Consider the following 14,768-nt stretch of genomic DNA (forward strand, 5'->3'; position numbering starts at 1 on the left):
ACATCAAAGTCAGTAAAACTGTTTATGGGAAACAGTAAAGAGCAGGTTTGATACATGCACATGCTTGTTCCATAACTAAAACCTGTAAAATATTTTTGTTCAATTATATTGTTTTCATTGTCTTTTTGTCCTTGATTGTTAACACTCTCTAAAAGGCCTTATCTTGGAGGCCATGTTTGGATATTCATATCTTAAAAAGTATTATTCCTAGCCTGACTAAACTTTGTAGAATGGAAGACAAACATGTTCTCAGTAAGATTCAACCATTAAAAGTTTGTACCACAGCCTCATTGGTTTTATAGTATAGTATATAGTGCATAATTCAATATATTTGGCATCCTTTTAATTTTCAAAGTATTAGGAATGTCTGATTCTTTTTGTAATATGAGAAGTAATAGCCATTCCATTCAATTCAAGTATCAATCAGAGTTAATGCCTTGTAAGGAGCAAAATGCTATGTTGTGTTTCACCTGAGGGGGCGCTAAAATCTATTGTTTAATGTAAATGTTTATTTTGGTGTTCCCAAAACACCTGTAACTACATGCATTTATTATGTGAATGGGACCTGGTACATTATTGGCACACTAAATATCCATATACTTAGCTATTTCCACATATATTTTTATGGTCCTACTAGCTATCACACATACCATTTAAGTTGCATGAAAATGATACAAACATACAAACACGCCTTGTTTTATCCTTATTATTGTCATGGTCATTTGTTGTGGAGACTTCAAATTGTTGGAAAACATTCTTAAACTGATGTGTTTGAAAAGAAAATAGTGACTGATAACAAATAAAAAAAATCGGAGTGTCTATTTACACCCCTGGTACGAATAGCCTTGGCCACACAGCTGAGCTATTCACACCCTGTGACATAACAACAAAAAGACGTTGCTTACTTGAACAAAAAACATGGCGGACATTAATTTTTTCGTCAGCAGAAAGTGAAGAATTCTGAAAGGTTTCGGCACTAATATCTGTTCAGATTAAGTTTTAGATTGGAAAGTTGTGTTTTGTTTACATAATCTTGGTTCAGTGAACACATACAACCCTCAGTTAGTTAACAGAAATTTCGTGAATATGACTACAGGCCTATAAACTATAAGTTTACCTGCAAACACCCTCTAGTTGTGGAAGTAGATAGTACTGTGGTCACAGACATGGTTTAGCATGTGGGAGACTGGGGTTTGATTCCTGCATGATGCATTTTGGCAGAGTGAGTGCGCATGTGTACCAACGTCTCTGGAGAGAAGGCGCGTAATTTGAACAAGAAATCGGTTCTCAAACATTCTGACCTATTCATTTGGACAACTTGATACAGCCCTATACAGGCTAAAGTTACCTTGTGTTGTTCTAGCATACCAATTGCCTACCTTGTTTTTGCCCATCTGGAATAACTTCTCTAGTTTTGCTGCCTCCATACTTTCTGTTTTCGTTGTTTAAACTTGTGATATCCATGATAAGTATTGAGTTAGTGAATTAGCTCAACATTGTGTGCTGATAACCATATATAGATAGCCGAGTAAAAGAAAACAACAAGTAGCTACATGTAGGTGCCTGCGTGCGTATTCTGTCTCCTGCTCAAACAAAATGTGTGCGCGTTAATTTTGATAACGTGTTCACTAAGTTACATAATAGAAAATTGTTAATAGCCTGATGGCATGCAGCTAATGGGATACTGTACATAGTTGGGAAGGCATGGTGGACCAATTTGGTGTGAATACACATTACACACACACACAAGGGAAATTTCCTCTCGTTGTTGAGTAGCCTGATGGTACGCACAGTGCGTACGGACGTACACCTGCAGGCACGTCTAACTGTATATACAACAGGGTATGAATAGCATCCACTTCTAACTATATACATTGATGCAAACAGCATACCTTATTCAGAGTGTCTATTACACAGCTGAGCTATTCACACCCTGTTACATAACAACAAAAACTTGTTACTTGTTTTTTTTTATTATTACATTGGGTGATCAATAGGCCAGAATAAATGCACAGGGGTGCAAATAGCATACACTGATATTTGTACCAGACGGGGTATTAATAGAACACATTGCTGTGTGCACCGGGGTACAAATAGCATACATTATTTGTACCAGACGGGGTACTAATAGAACACATTGCTGTGTGCACCGGGGTGTGAATAGAATTCACTTCTAATTGCACCAGGGTATGAATAGCATACTGTACTGTAGCCGTGGCCTACTGGTTAGCACTTTGGACTTGTAACCGGAGGGTTGCCGGTTCGAAACCCGACCAGTAGGAAGCGGCTGAAGTGCCCTTGAGCAAGGCACCTAACCCCTCACTGCTCCCTGAGCGCCGCTGTTGTAGCAGCTCACTGCGCCGGGATTAGTGTGTGCTTCACCTCACTGTGTGTTCACTGTGTGCTGAGTGTGTTTCACTAATTCACAGATTGGGATAAATGCAGAGACCAAATTTCCTTCACGGGATCAAAAGAGTATATATACTTATACTTATACTTAGCATACACTGCTAATTGTACCAGGGGTGCAAATAGCCTTACTCCAAAAATACCCGTTTTTTCATACACTCAATATCGCACTTAATTTAAATTTTTCCGAAATCTAGTGCCCTTTTGAAAGTCGACATTTAGTTTACATTGTTTACACATGCTTATTATGGGTTGGTCTTCCAGCCTAGAAAATTTGGGGAGGCTAGGGAAAATATTTGTCAAGATATGAATGCCCAAACATGTGTTTTCCAAGCTGTAAAAATGAAAGAATTTCAAGGTCTGAAAAAGATATGAAGACAGAAGATTTGCATCGAAATATTTCTCAGGCCTTGGATTTAGGACCCATTGATGATATAGACAAGGTTTGAACAAAATCTAAGACGGTGCAGCAACAACCTTATCTGATTTGACATGAAATTACCCATGTATGAGTCAGGGGCACATGTACAAAGGAAGCGTAATTAGCACCTTTGTCTGTCTGCAAAAAGCACACGCTGTACCTTGGCCTATTTTGTGGAAACAAAAAAAAGCTACCTGATCTGAACATACAGTATTCATAAGCATTGGCCACAGTTCCAGCAGACTCAAAATCATTTAGATATGCATGAAAGCTCATCATTTGTTTGGGTGTTGTAAAAGCTCAAAACAGGTCAAATAACTTCAACTGACTTTTTTGTATAAATACCACTGATAGCTTTACAATATACATTGTGAGCAAAACGCTGACATGTCACATCAAAACTAAATAGATCTTAGTGTTTTTACATTAAATATTCAGCAATATAGCCATGGATAAGTCATCCAGTGCATTCAAGTTGTGATAAGATTCACATTTACATTAATCTGTTGGTATTTTAAACTCAAAATTGACAAGCAGCGGTAGTTCATAGAAATGCCATGTCTGTGAGGGTTGTGCATTCTACTGACTACAGTGCCTTTAAAATAAAGTTTTATCCCCAGATTTGTTATGACCTATACTAGTCTATGATTGAGAGAAGATAGTGCTACAATATGCCTGATACTGGTGAGCCAGACAAAATATACTGCTCAAAAAAATTAAGGGAACACTTACAGTTTTCCACAATTGTTAAAACACATTTTTTTTAAACCTTCCACCCTTTTCTCTATTCTCAAACTACATTCACAAAATGTCTGACAGTTCTTGCAAAATAATACACTCGCCTCAAAAGTTTTACTTGTGCTCAGAGCCAGTGTCAGAGTCAGAGAGAACAGTGTCAGAGTACCGATCCAGTGTATGATTGAAGTGTTCTCTTAATTTTTTTGAGCAGTATAGTTCTTAAGTCCAAAGCGGACCACATGTAGGCACCGTCACTTTTTGTTCCTTGCCCACGCACACCACAATGTCCAACTGACAAGCATTCCATAAACAATGATTTTATTGAGCACTGACAATAGAACTGAATCGTAATTTATATGGCGGAGGCAAAAGGGTCTGGCGGTGGTGTGCAGGATTGTATCAGAGTGCGCCACACTCATGTCGGCGGCTACTGTATGTATGGGGGTCATGAAGCAAATCCACTCTCAGGCACCGAAAGTGATATGAATTTTACACAGATTTATACTTATTACAAACAGCTCTGGTAAGATATTAATTAATATCTAAACTATACTTGGGTACTGGTCATGTAAGTTGCGCACAAAATAATGGAGTATATTGTATCAGAACCTTTTCCTGCAGCTGCATCTCAGTTCTAACAATCCCAAATTGTATTTTTAATTTCCTAATCATATTATTGCTAAGTATTACTTTGAGATTTTGTGAATTTTAGATATAATTAAATTCTTTAAAAAGAAAATGTTCCCATAATATGATACTAACTAGTGTTTCAAATGCTATTAAGGAAGATTCAAACTGCAGAAAATGTCATGACTTTCCTGTACTTTAGCACATATGGATAATTAGTTTCTTCCATCTGTTTAGAAAATGCTCCCAGATGACTTTTCTTTTTATATACATAAAAAGAAAAGATTATGAAAAGCTCTCCTTCGTCTGATCTAGACTTCTCAAGGGACAACCATAACATCAGACCTTGCCTGCTAACAAGTTTACCAAAGCAAACAAATAAAAACAAATGGTGACCTAAGTTCATTTAGGCATCTGTCTGATGTTCTAAATCATTCCGGCCAGCCAGGGAGGTAGAAAAAGTCCAACAGTTCCCAGAATGCATACCAAGATGAACATCCACAGGAAAATGCGGTCTATGACCATCGCTACATATTTCCAGTCTTCTCTCACCTGTCAGAGGAAGGGAGAGGAAGAAATGATATGAAATAGTTATCTCAATGCTCATGGCACATCGTCTCAGTGTTCAATTTTTAAACTAAATTGATTTTTTGTGGATGACCAGATTTCTTTAAGGAAATACCTGTCACTCATCGCAGGCTAATAAAATATTTACACCATCGGTATGTAGCCTGATACACCAGCCAACCTCTGAAAATGTGCCACCTATACTTGTTTACTTGCCATTTGCAAGTTGGAGGATTACTGACACTGTTAAATTATGCTGAAATGCTTACAGTACATTATGCTGTTTTTTCTCAACTTCCTTGAAAACTGTATGTTTTGTTTTTCCATGACTGTATGCAAAGGAAACAACACCTCCTTCCTCACTGAATGAGACAAGTTCTGTACACTCTTTACTGACGCTCTGTATTTGCTCCCTCTATAATGTGATGCAGTTTTACCCATCTCCAGTGAGAGGCTCCCAATTTACATTTGCCATCACAATGCCTCTCAGACCAAAACAATAGCATTGTGTTTGCAGCAGAAAGGATTTCTGCAAATAGAAATCCCAGCTTGGCTACATTTGTGAAATACACATTTTATGGATTTTCCATTTCCGTGTCTAATTTTCTCTCATAACAAGTAAGATTTTTTGCACATGAATATTGTATAAAGTGTGGTGAATTTAGTTGTCATGGCATTTTGGTGAATTATTGTCACATGGTGAAACCACAGTAGTTTCCTGCTTATTTTAAACTTTAAACCGCTAACTTAGCCTGGCATTATACGCTGTCATATCATCATGCCACTTGCCACAAATGTATTGTAAATGTGCTCCATCTAAACAGCACGGCAGTGAAGATGTAGCTTAGACTTACAGAGAAGTCGGCATCCTCTGCACGAAGGTGGTCAGCAATGTATTGCACTCCTTCTATTGCCTGCTGCGTGGAAGGAGACATGGTGGTGACCAGATTCAAGGCTGCTCGCTGGGCCTCTTGTTTTGGTAAACCAGCATGGGTTGTATTGGAGTTACAGTGCAAATGGTGCTTGAATGGTCTTTCCTCCCCCATGCACTCTGCTGTCCCTTTCTTATCAGTGGTACAGTCCCTGCCCAGGCTGTCATATTGGAAGTTGCAGGAATGGTAGTGTCTTGGGGCCCTCTGGGTTTGGGAGTCCCTCCCACCTTCCTCAAACATGTGCTGCATTGAATGGGCCTTGGAAGGAAATGCCCAGCCCTCTTTGTCCTTATGGAGGGGGAGGTGGTGAAACAGTGGCCCAAACGGTGGGGGAAGGGTGGAGGAGGAAGAGGAAGGGGAGCTGGAGGAGGCTGTGGTGAGGCCTAGCCGGTGCAACTCCTCCTGAAGGATGGAGCACTGGCTGGAGGAAGACCTCTGGAAGACAGCTTGAGTCTGGAAATCATCCTGTTGCCTGCTCTGCTCCAGTAGGTGGTGTGAGATGGGCTGGTGGTCCTGCATCTCTGGGTTGGCCAAGTGGCTGGCGAGAAAGGCTTGTCCCTGCCATGCAGCCTGGGAGACCCCGGAGGTCTTGTGCATCATTTCAATCAGCTTGCGACAGTTCTGTTTGCCCGTGGCAGGCGGGCGTTTCATGAAAAGGAAGCGGGGCACGAAGTCAAGGAAGACCCAGCGCACCCAGTGGGGCATGCCATGCGTCCGCGGTGACCGGTGGTGCACGTTGAGCACAAAGACGGTGATGATGATCGAAAGCGTCACGAAGATCATGGTGAAAAGGAGGTACTCGCCAATGAGGGGTATGACCAGTGATGTGGACGGGATGATCTCTGTGATGAGCAACAGGAAGACAGTGAGCGAAAGCAGCACAGAGATGCAGAGTGTGATTTTCTCACCACAGTCGGACGGCAGATAGAACACCAGCACGGTCAGACAGGAGATGAGGAGGCAGGGGATGATGAGGTTGATTGTGTAGAAGAGTGGCAGCCGACGAATGATGAAGGAGTATGTGATGTCTGGGTAGATCTCGGTGCAGCACTCGTACTTCTTGCTGTTATACTTCCCCACGGCGTTGACAATCACCCACTCCCCACTCTCCCAGTAATCCATCTGATCCACGTTACTGGCTATGCTTATCAGGTCGATCTTGGCGCGGTCATATGTCCAAGAGCCAAACTTCATCTTGCAGTTTTGCTGGTCGAATGGGAAGAAAGTGACATCAATGCTGCAGGAGCTTTTGTAGATTGCTGGAGGCATCCACTTGATTTTCCCATCATAGAAAAGTTGAGCTTTTGTCAAGTGAGTCACTGCAAAATCTCCATCAGCACTGAATAAGGGAAAACAAAGCTTGTCAACTGTATCCATGGTAAGACACATTGTTAAAAAGAAAATGTGTTTGCAAAAGAGACAGCAATTCAAGGCTAATGTCTCAACAAAAATAGGCCCTTGCTGCTGGAAATTTATTGGACAATTAAACTTTTAATGTATTAATGTAATTAAACTCTAGTAAATGAACGAATCCATTATCTTTTATTGGATCAGGTAATTCGCTGTTAATGAAAGATGCTAAGTGGGCATGTAATGTGTTCAAAATGGCTCTCTAGGAATTGCTTCCAGTGCAACACATGCAGATAGTGGAACCTCTCTTTTAATGCTGGAATGAATTTGTGACCAAAACACTGCCAACTGCCTTAAACTAAGAAATACTTGAATCACCCTGCCCTCATATTGTTTTAGTTAGAGGCTGTGGTTTGTCTGATCTATTGTAACAGATTTATTTCTGTTGAGGCCCCTCGGCTGTTAAATTGCCCTGGAGTAATATGAATTGCAATGAAGAGCAGGTCCCTGAGGCTGGATAGTGACAGAGACAGGATGATATGGTAACACTTCAAGTGGGCTCATTTTCCCTTGCCATTTCCCATAAGTGCGATGAATGATGGCAAGCCTATATCCTTAGTTACCACGTTGCCCTCCCTGTCCCTCACATCAGCAAAATAAATGAAAAGTCCATTGTCAGCCATGCTCCATTTTAATATATAGGTTGTGGAGATATGAGTGTGGCTAGTTTCAGTTTTGTCTCCGCTTTATCTCATCCCTATCAAAATATTTCACAGTTTTCCCCCCAGTAATCAAGAACATACTGGAGGTATGACTACATTCTGATCATTGAAATAGATACGGCTGAGATATAAAGGAGGGTTGAAAGCAGAATATTACTTATTATAAAGGACTATGTCAGGCCGCCAGATGATTTCTGAAGGGATGCGGATTGAGGTGACATTTTCATATTCGTCTGGATTCCAGCGGAGCTTATAATCATTCCATTCCTGTTGGAACAAAGAAAACTGTCATGGGAATGTTCTAGCAGGCATGACTGGGGAATTGACAGGAGAGGTTTTAATTATAATTCTGATTAAATTCCAAATATTCTAATCAGACGATACTTGTTTCACCCAGACATTAGTGGTCATCATTTGATTCTTCTCATCCTGGAAAAACAAAAAAGCAGAATTGCATTTCACAAATCATGCAAGTCTGTGAAGCAACACATGCTGGATAATAAGTGTCCCTTTCACTCTGGCTATGGCAAAGCAACAATAATGATGCATTGTACAGCCAGAATGCCAATTCTCTGGGGGAAACACCCTATATATGTGAGTGTACTGCTAACTACAAGGCCACTGTGCATCCAGTTGACGACCTCCTTCGCCACACCTCCACCCTACTCACCACATCAATTAGCTGAGCGATGGAGAGGCCAAAGTGCACCAGCACCACGTCGGACGTGTTGGCCACCGGCCGCGAGAACTTGTTGTAACGAGTGAAAAGCGTCTTCAGCAGTCTCTCCTCAGCATGGGCTCGTGCCACTCTCTGTGCCGCTGCAGGAGTGAGAGACCAAGATGAGACCAGATCTCGGGGAGTTTCCAGGTGCAAGGCACGCCCGTCACACAGTGAAATTGTGGTATACTTTTTGTCTCCTATGTGGTTAGTTTCTCCTTTAATGAAATGTTTAGTTTAACCATGCATATGCTATAAGAATATGGTTCCCTTCATCCTTCTTTGTCCCTGACCCCCCCCCTCTGTGGGAATTATTAGTGAGAAGTATGTTTGTTGCAAGTTTGATGGTGAATACAAACATGAATACAAATATTCTTATCTCTGTTAAGACTAACTGGTTGGATAGATCACTGTTAGGGTAGTATCTTTCCGTGTATGTGTTAAGAGTATAACAACTGACTTCAAGCACAGATATTTGGGCATGTTACTTGACATTTCACATGGGTATGAGGGAACAGTAAAACTGCAGTCTCACACCAGTTTTAATTTTGACCACAAAATCACAAACCATTATTAACTACCTCAGAGATTATCAATACACCAATATATTACTGTACTGCTATATTTATCCACAAAACAGATTTTTTTTCAACAACTAAACCAAGGATGACTTTATGAGGAAGCTATGAGTCTTGTCCATTTCTAGATGCAGTTTACCAGTAGGGTCTTGGGTACGGCATTAACCACCATTACCATAATTTAATTACGGACCACCTGCTGTGATGGCTGAGATAGCTCTAAATTACTGCTAGATTGATTGGAGGCTTCAGATTCTCCTGAACACAAACAATAAAATATGGTGGTGTTGTAACAGACTTCTACAGGGCTTTAGCCATGTAATTTTGGTTGTGGTCAGCTTTCTCTTATTCCATGGTTTAGCTGAAGACTAATTACTTCCTTACAGAATCGCACCACTAGAGTGTCGACCCTATAAATAAGAAAAAATAAGTTAGCTCTCTGCAAAGGCACCTGAAGAGGTAGCTTTCCTTCGACTGGAGGCAAGCAGACTAATAGAACAGACCACGACCCCATGTGGCATTTGGAGATTGTGTCTGAGTGTTTTTTTTGTGAATGAGGAGCGACCTTTGAGGCACACAGATTGGGATTGTGAGACCTAGCATAGATAACAAATGTCAGTGTGGTTCTTCCAATGGGTAACCAGGAAGCGGACTGAAATTCACCACTTCGATTTCCTCTCTTTATTTATATTCTGTGACATGAGGATAGGTTGTACGTTTCTATGAATGATAGAATTATTGTGAAGACATTTCTTTACTTTGTGAATTTTACTCTTTTATAAGAACTAGCCACAAATGTAGGGCCTGTACCATGGTTAGATGACTAACACTTTATACAAATTAACAACGCTCCACTAATTTGGAAATAATCATATTAATTTGAGACAATCTGCTAAATGGATCTGAAATGTTCTCTTCCCCAAATAGTAAAATAATATTGCAAATAAGATGCAATCATTTGTGGAATGGGACCAAAGATGAAATATTTAAAAAAAAAAAGAGCCTTTGCAGATACCCAATCTATCAATCACAGTAAATGAGAGTGTCTTGTTTTTGTTAAATTCTTGCCCTCTAAACTATTTTTGATGTGTTTGGATCAATATCTTATCAGATACATTTTCAAATCTTCTTTGCTCAGTCAGAAAATCCAACACCCCAACCTTGAGATGTACAAGGACAGATGGAGAGTGACTTTCATGTAAACCATTAATCGCTATTGATTATTGGAAACAGTACAACATCAAAGATTCTTTCTCTGCTATATGTTCAGGAGTGAAATAAAAGCAGCATGTGGTCCTAATTTATTCACGCCACTTCTACCATACCAACATAAAGTAAAAAATAAAGTATAACAGCTTTTATAATGACCATTTCTATTTTTATCATATCACATAACAGTAACTTTACATAGCTGACAGACTGATTTAGATGACTCATATTGCTCATAATGAGGTTGTCTGTTATGGTCATATCATATCAACAGATTTCACATCAACTCAAGTACTTATTCAGTGCTGAAACAAATGTTACACTCCAAATATCTATAATGCAGTTAATGCAGAGAAAAAACAATTACTATTTTCTCTGTAGACAGCAACCACATCCAATTATGTAAATAGCACATTAATGTTGAAACTTAAAAAATCTGTGAGTGAGAACTTAAACAGTATATTTACCTGGGCAGTAGACCACTGACAAGAGGATGAGAAACACACATGCATTTCTGGCTGGACTCATGCTGAGAGAATCTGGATCTGTGGAGATGGTTTACACTACATCAGTTCCTGACCAGCTGTCCGCCCAGGTGCATTTACAGCACAGCAGTCCATTCCCATCTGCAATGGTTTAAGTCCAGCAGGTAAGAAGATGTGCTGGACTTCTTCAGTGTTTATCAGATGCTTTGTTGCCATGGCGTGGAACATATAATCACTATCAGTCTCCACTTTCCACTCCTCGGTCCACGGTCCTGTTAATACAGAGAGGGGTTCATCTCAGCTATCCCTGCTGTGACTGCCAATCTACTTACATCCGCCTAAGCGTGGAGGTGAGAGCTGCTTCTGAGAGCTACTCTGGGCTCGCGATCCCTCTCATCCTCTCCCTCCTCTTTCCTCACTCCCTCTCTCCCTCCCTCATGCTTTCCCTCCTCCTTCACCCTTGTCGTCACTCCCCACAGCTGCAGCTTGAGAGTTAAAGTCACCCCAAGGCTATGAGGTAAACAGTTGCTCAGTAGAGTGTACGCCATGATTGAGTGCAATAGGTAGATTATCAACGAGTTCAGTTCAGATGTGTCACAGTCTTTAAAATAGGTTTGTTTTTATTCCAGAGTACTGTTACAGGTGGATGGATTCCATGGATTCAGAACTCTGCATGTCTTACTGTTTAAGTGGTCGTAATTAGATTAATTGTGTTATCATTTATTTTTGGAATGCGTCCCTGATGTCAAGTGAGTCAGTGTGAGTTCTGAGGAGGAGAAGACAAGCTGCTGGACGAGTAAACTCAGGAAGGCAGCCACCTGTTCTAACCGCCCCATCTGTGCTGTGAGTCTGCTAGTGGGAAGAGAGAGAGAGATCAAATGGAAACGAAGGGCACACTTTTTAAAAACAGATCAGGGTCTATTTTCCTTTTTTCTTTCTTTAGTCTTGTCCTTTCCAATGACAAGTAGCCTACTGCTATCCAGTGTCAGAGGCACTGTTTTTATTTTAAGCAACCTGGTTCGTTTGGAGCAGTTGAATCGGAACGTGAGCATTCCCCCCCAAAGATTAGTTTGATTGGGTATATGTGAAAGCAGCAATGGCACCCTGTTTCAGAACAAAACAAACGGACCGAGACTGCCTGAAGGAGGTGGTCTCAACTCGTTACCATTTGAACTCTAGAGTGGTCTGTTTGCTCTAGAAGAAGTTAAATGTTTAATTTATATTTGGGCTGATCAGGAGATATTGTGGGGAAATTTCCAGACAACACTTTAGCTGTTAAATATCTACTCCGGTTGTTGTTGTTCAACTGGCTACACTTTAAAGAAATGTAGATAGATGATAGATAGATAGATAGATAGATAGATAGATAGATAGATAGATAGATAGATAGATAGATAGATACTTAGATACTTTATTGATCCCCAGGGGAAATTCAAGGTCTCAGCAGCATACAGACAACACAAACACATTCTTTAACAGCAGAAAGAGTAATTAAAGTATATAATATAAAAACACAACTAAGCAATAAGGACAGTAGAAGATAAAGAATATGCTAAATATACTAAAATACAAATTACAAAAATACAAATTATACTAACTAACACTTAATCTAACTCAATTCTAAAAACAGTATCCAGTGGTGATTAATCAATCAGAGGCGCTTGCAATGACTGAGGCAGGGACTGAGCCTGTGATTCTCTGTGCATAGTAAGGTATGGTAAGGTGCTCTAAGGTGCTCTGTGTGAATGAGTGTCATGGTGGTAGTGCAATGGTGATAGTGGTCATGGTGATAGTGCAAATGATTAAGTCCAACAGTGCAACAATGCAGAAATAAAGTAAAGTAAAGTCTATATATCTATATATTTAACTATTTAAGAAAATGTATAAGTGTGGCCACAGTTCGGCTGTGGCATGGTGGGGGGGTTATGCATATGTGCTAATGTGCTAATATAGCATGCAAACAGTGAGGCATAAAGACAGTGGTAAAAGTGGCTAGTGGACAGACAGTACCAAACATGGAGGGGGTGAAGAGGCAGACAGACTATGCAGAGAAGTCTATCTCTCCTCTTCCCTTAAGTGAGGCATTGAACAGTTCAATGGCCCTGGGGACAAATTACTTTCTCAGTCTGTCAGTTGTGCAAGGCAGTGAGCCGAAGTCTCCAGCTGATCAGGCTCTTCTGCTTAACAATAGTGCTGTGGGAGTGGGTGACACTCATTGTCCAAGATGTTGATCAGTTTGTTCAGGGTCCTTTTGTCAGATAGTGAAGTGATGCACTCCAGTTCAGCTCCCACTACAGAGCCAGCTTTCCTTACCAGCCTGTCAATTCGCCCCGCATCCTTCTTCCTTGTGCTTCCTCCCCAACATACTACTGCATAGAAGAGGACGCTGGCAACAACAGACTGTTAGAACATCCTGAGGAGCTTACTGCACACATTGAAGGACCGCAGCCTCCTCAGTGTTGGCTGACCAGTTCAGTTTATTGTCCAGGTGGAGACCCAGATACTTGTAGGTGCTAACCACCTCCACATTGACCCCATCAATGTGGACTGGTAGCAGAGTGGGCTTAGACCTGCGGAAATCCACCACCATCTCCTTGATCTTTGAAGTGTTTGAGTTGAGTTTGCACCATTGCACAAAGTCCTCCACCAGGCTCCTGTACTCATGTAGACATTTCAAGGATGAGCTCAATTATTTTGGGTTTCTCTTGTCCATGACTTCTGAGGTCAACCTCCCTTAGGGAGTCTGGAGTAATAACAGCTTTTATTTATCATGACAGATCTTTTTAGTTTCATTTTATGTAATCCATCAAGAATATCCAGTTTATCCTGTTTTAGTCCTACAAATAATAGGTGACAGACTTGTTGCTCTCATGCTCGCTAGGATGCTTGTGTGTTTGTAACCTGTCTCCGACGTCGTGAATAAAGCTTTGTACTCTGCCATACCGCTGTACCATCATGAAAAGACAAGCAGAAGATTGGTCTTTCTCTGTCTCTCTCTTTTTCACACACATGCATGTATTCACACATGTACCAGCAAAATTGTGCTCCACAAATTGTGTGTGTGTGTGTTTGGAATGAGTTAGAGCATGAATCCGAGCATCTGCTGTTTTAATTTGCCCCATATTTGCCAAATCTGATGTCTGTCCTGCAGTGCACAAACATGGGCCTATTGGTGTTCTTTTTTTGCCTACAACCCAAAACAACTTGAGATGCTGAGTGTAATGCAAACAAGTCACTATTACAGTGCTGTTATTTATGGGGAACCAAGTGTAACAGACCTTATTTATTATACAGAATCACATTCTGAGCTCCAAAAGGTGTTTTCATTTATTTTGAAAACATGCTATACTGCAATAACTTCTGTCCACATAAAGAACAGACACATTAGCGTTGTGTCCACAAAATGCTGACGAGGATATTCTTTTGTACACAGAAAACACTTTCATAGATTAGATTTCTCCATTTTCACAGATGCCAGTGTATGACAAAGTGTAAAAAACGATTCAATATACTGTATCCTAGGTTACAGAATGAGTTCCAAGCACGGAATCAACGGCTTCTTAAAGGAGAGAGGCTTCAGTATCAATTTGAAAGTCTGCAAAAGTCTAAGCAGCCTTTGCCTTCATGGACAGGATGTGTTCTGTATTTTCCTGACAATGCCTGAAATTTGAGTGGGATTCAGCAGACACTTATATCCAAAGCTACTCACAATGTTTGGGTTTCAAATCAGGGCAAAGCATTCCTTAGGTGGTAACTAAGACCCCCAGTAGTCCAGAAAAACACTGATGTCTATAAAAGCCTTTACTGTAGTGGAAAGATGTCTTTTTGTAACTTGCTGATTCACTGAATGTAGGACCAAATACCTTTTTGCGCAGATTGTACTTTCCATACCATATCAGTATGTTTATTTGGAAATCAACTTCTGATGGCACAGAGTGATTATCGTATGATGTAGTGCTCTGTATTTCCTAAAAACATAACTCGAATATAACATGGACAGAATTACTTTTGT

General features: G+C 40.5%; 1 protein-coding gene across 1 annotated transcript; it reads right to left on the bottom strand.

Moving 5' to 3' along the window:
• Window positions 1-3,689: 3,689 nt before the first annotated feature.
• Window positions 3,690-11,111, bottom strand: chrna4b (cholinergic receptor, nicotinic, alpha 4b). The gene is made up of 6 exons (XM_048241025.1): window positions 10,739-11,111; window positions 8,437-8,585; window positions 8,151-8,195; window positions 7,924-8,033; window positions 5,617-7,033; window positions 3,690-4,747 (listed from the first exon to the last, which is right to left on the bottom strand). The coding sequence occupies exons 1-6, from the start codon at window positions 10,797-10,799 to the stop codon at window positions 4,622-4,624; spliced, it is 1,908 nt and encodes a 635-aa protein (XP_048096982.1). The 5' UTR covers window positions 10,800-11,111; the 3' UTR covers window positions 3,690-4,621.
• Between the last annotated feature and the right edge of the window lie 3,657 nt (window positions 11,112-14,768).

Source organism: Alosa alosa, chromosome 4 (assembly GCF_017589495.1).
Source record: "Alosa alosa isolate M-15738 ecotype Scorff River chromosome 4, AALO_Geno_1.1, whole genome shotgun sequence".
NCBI classification, from domain to species: domain Eukaryota; kingdom Metazoa; phylum Chordata; class Actinopteri; order Clupeiformes; family Clupeidae; genus Alosa; species Alosa alosa.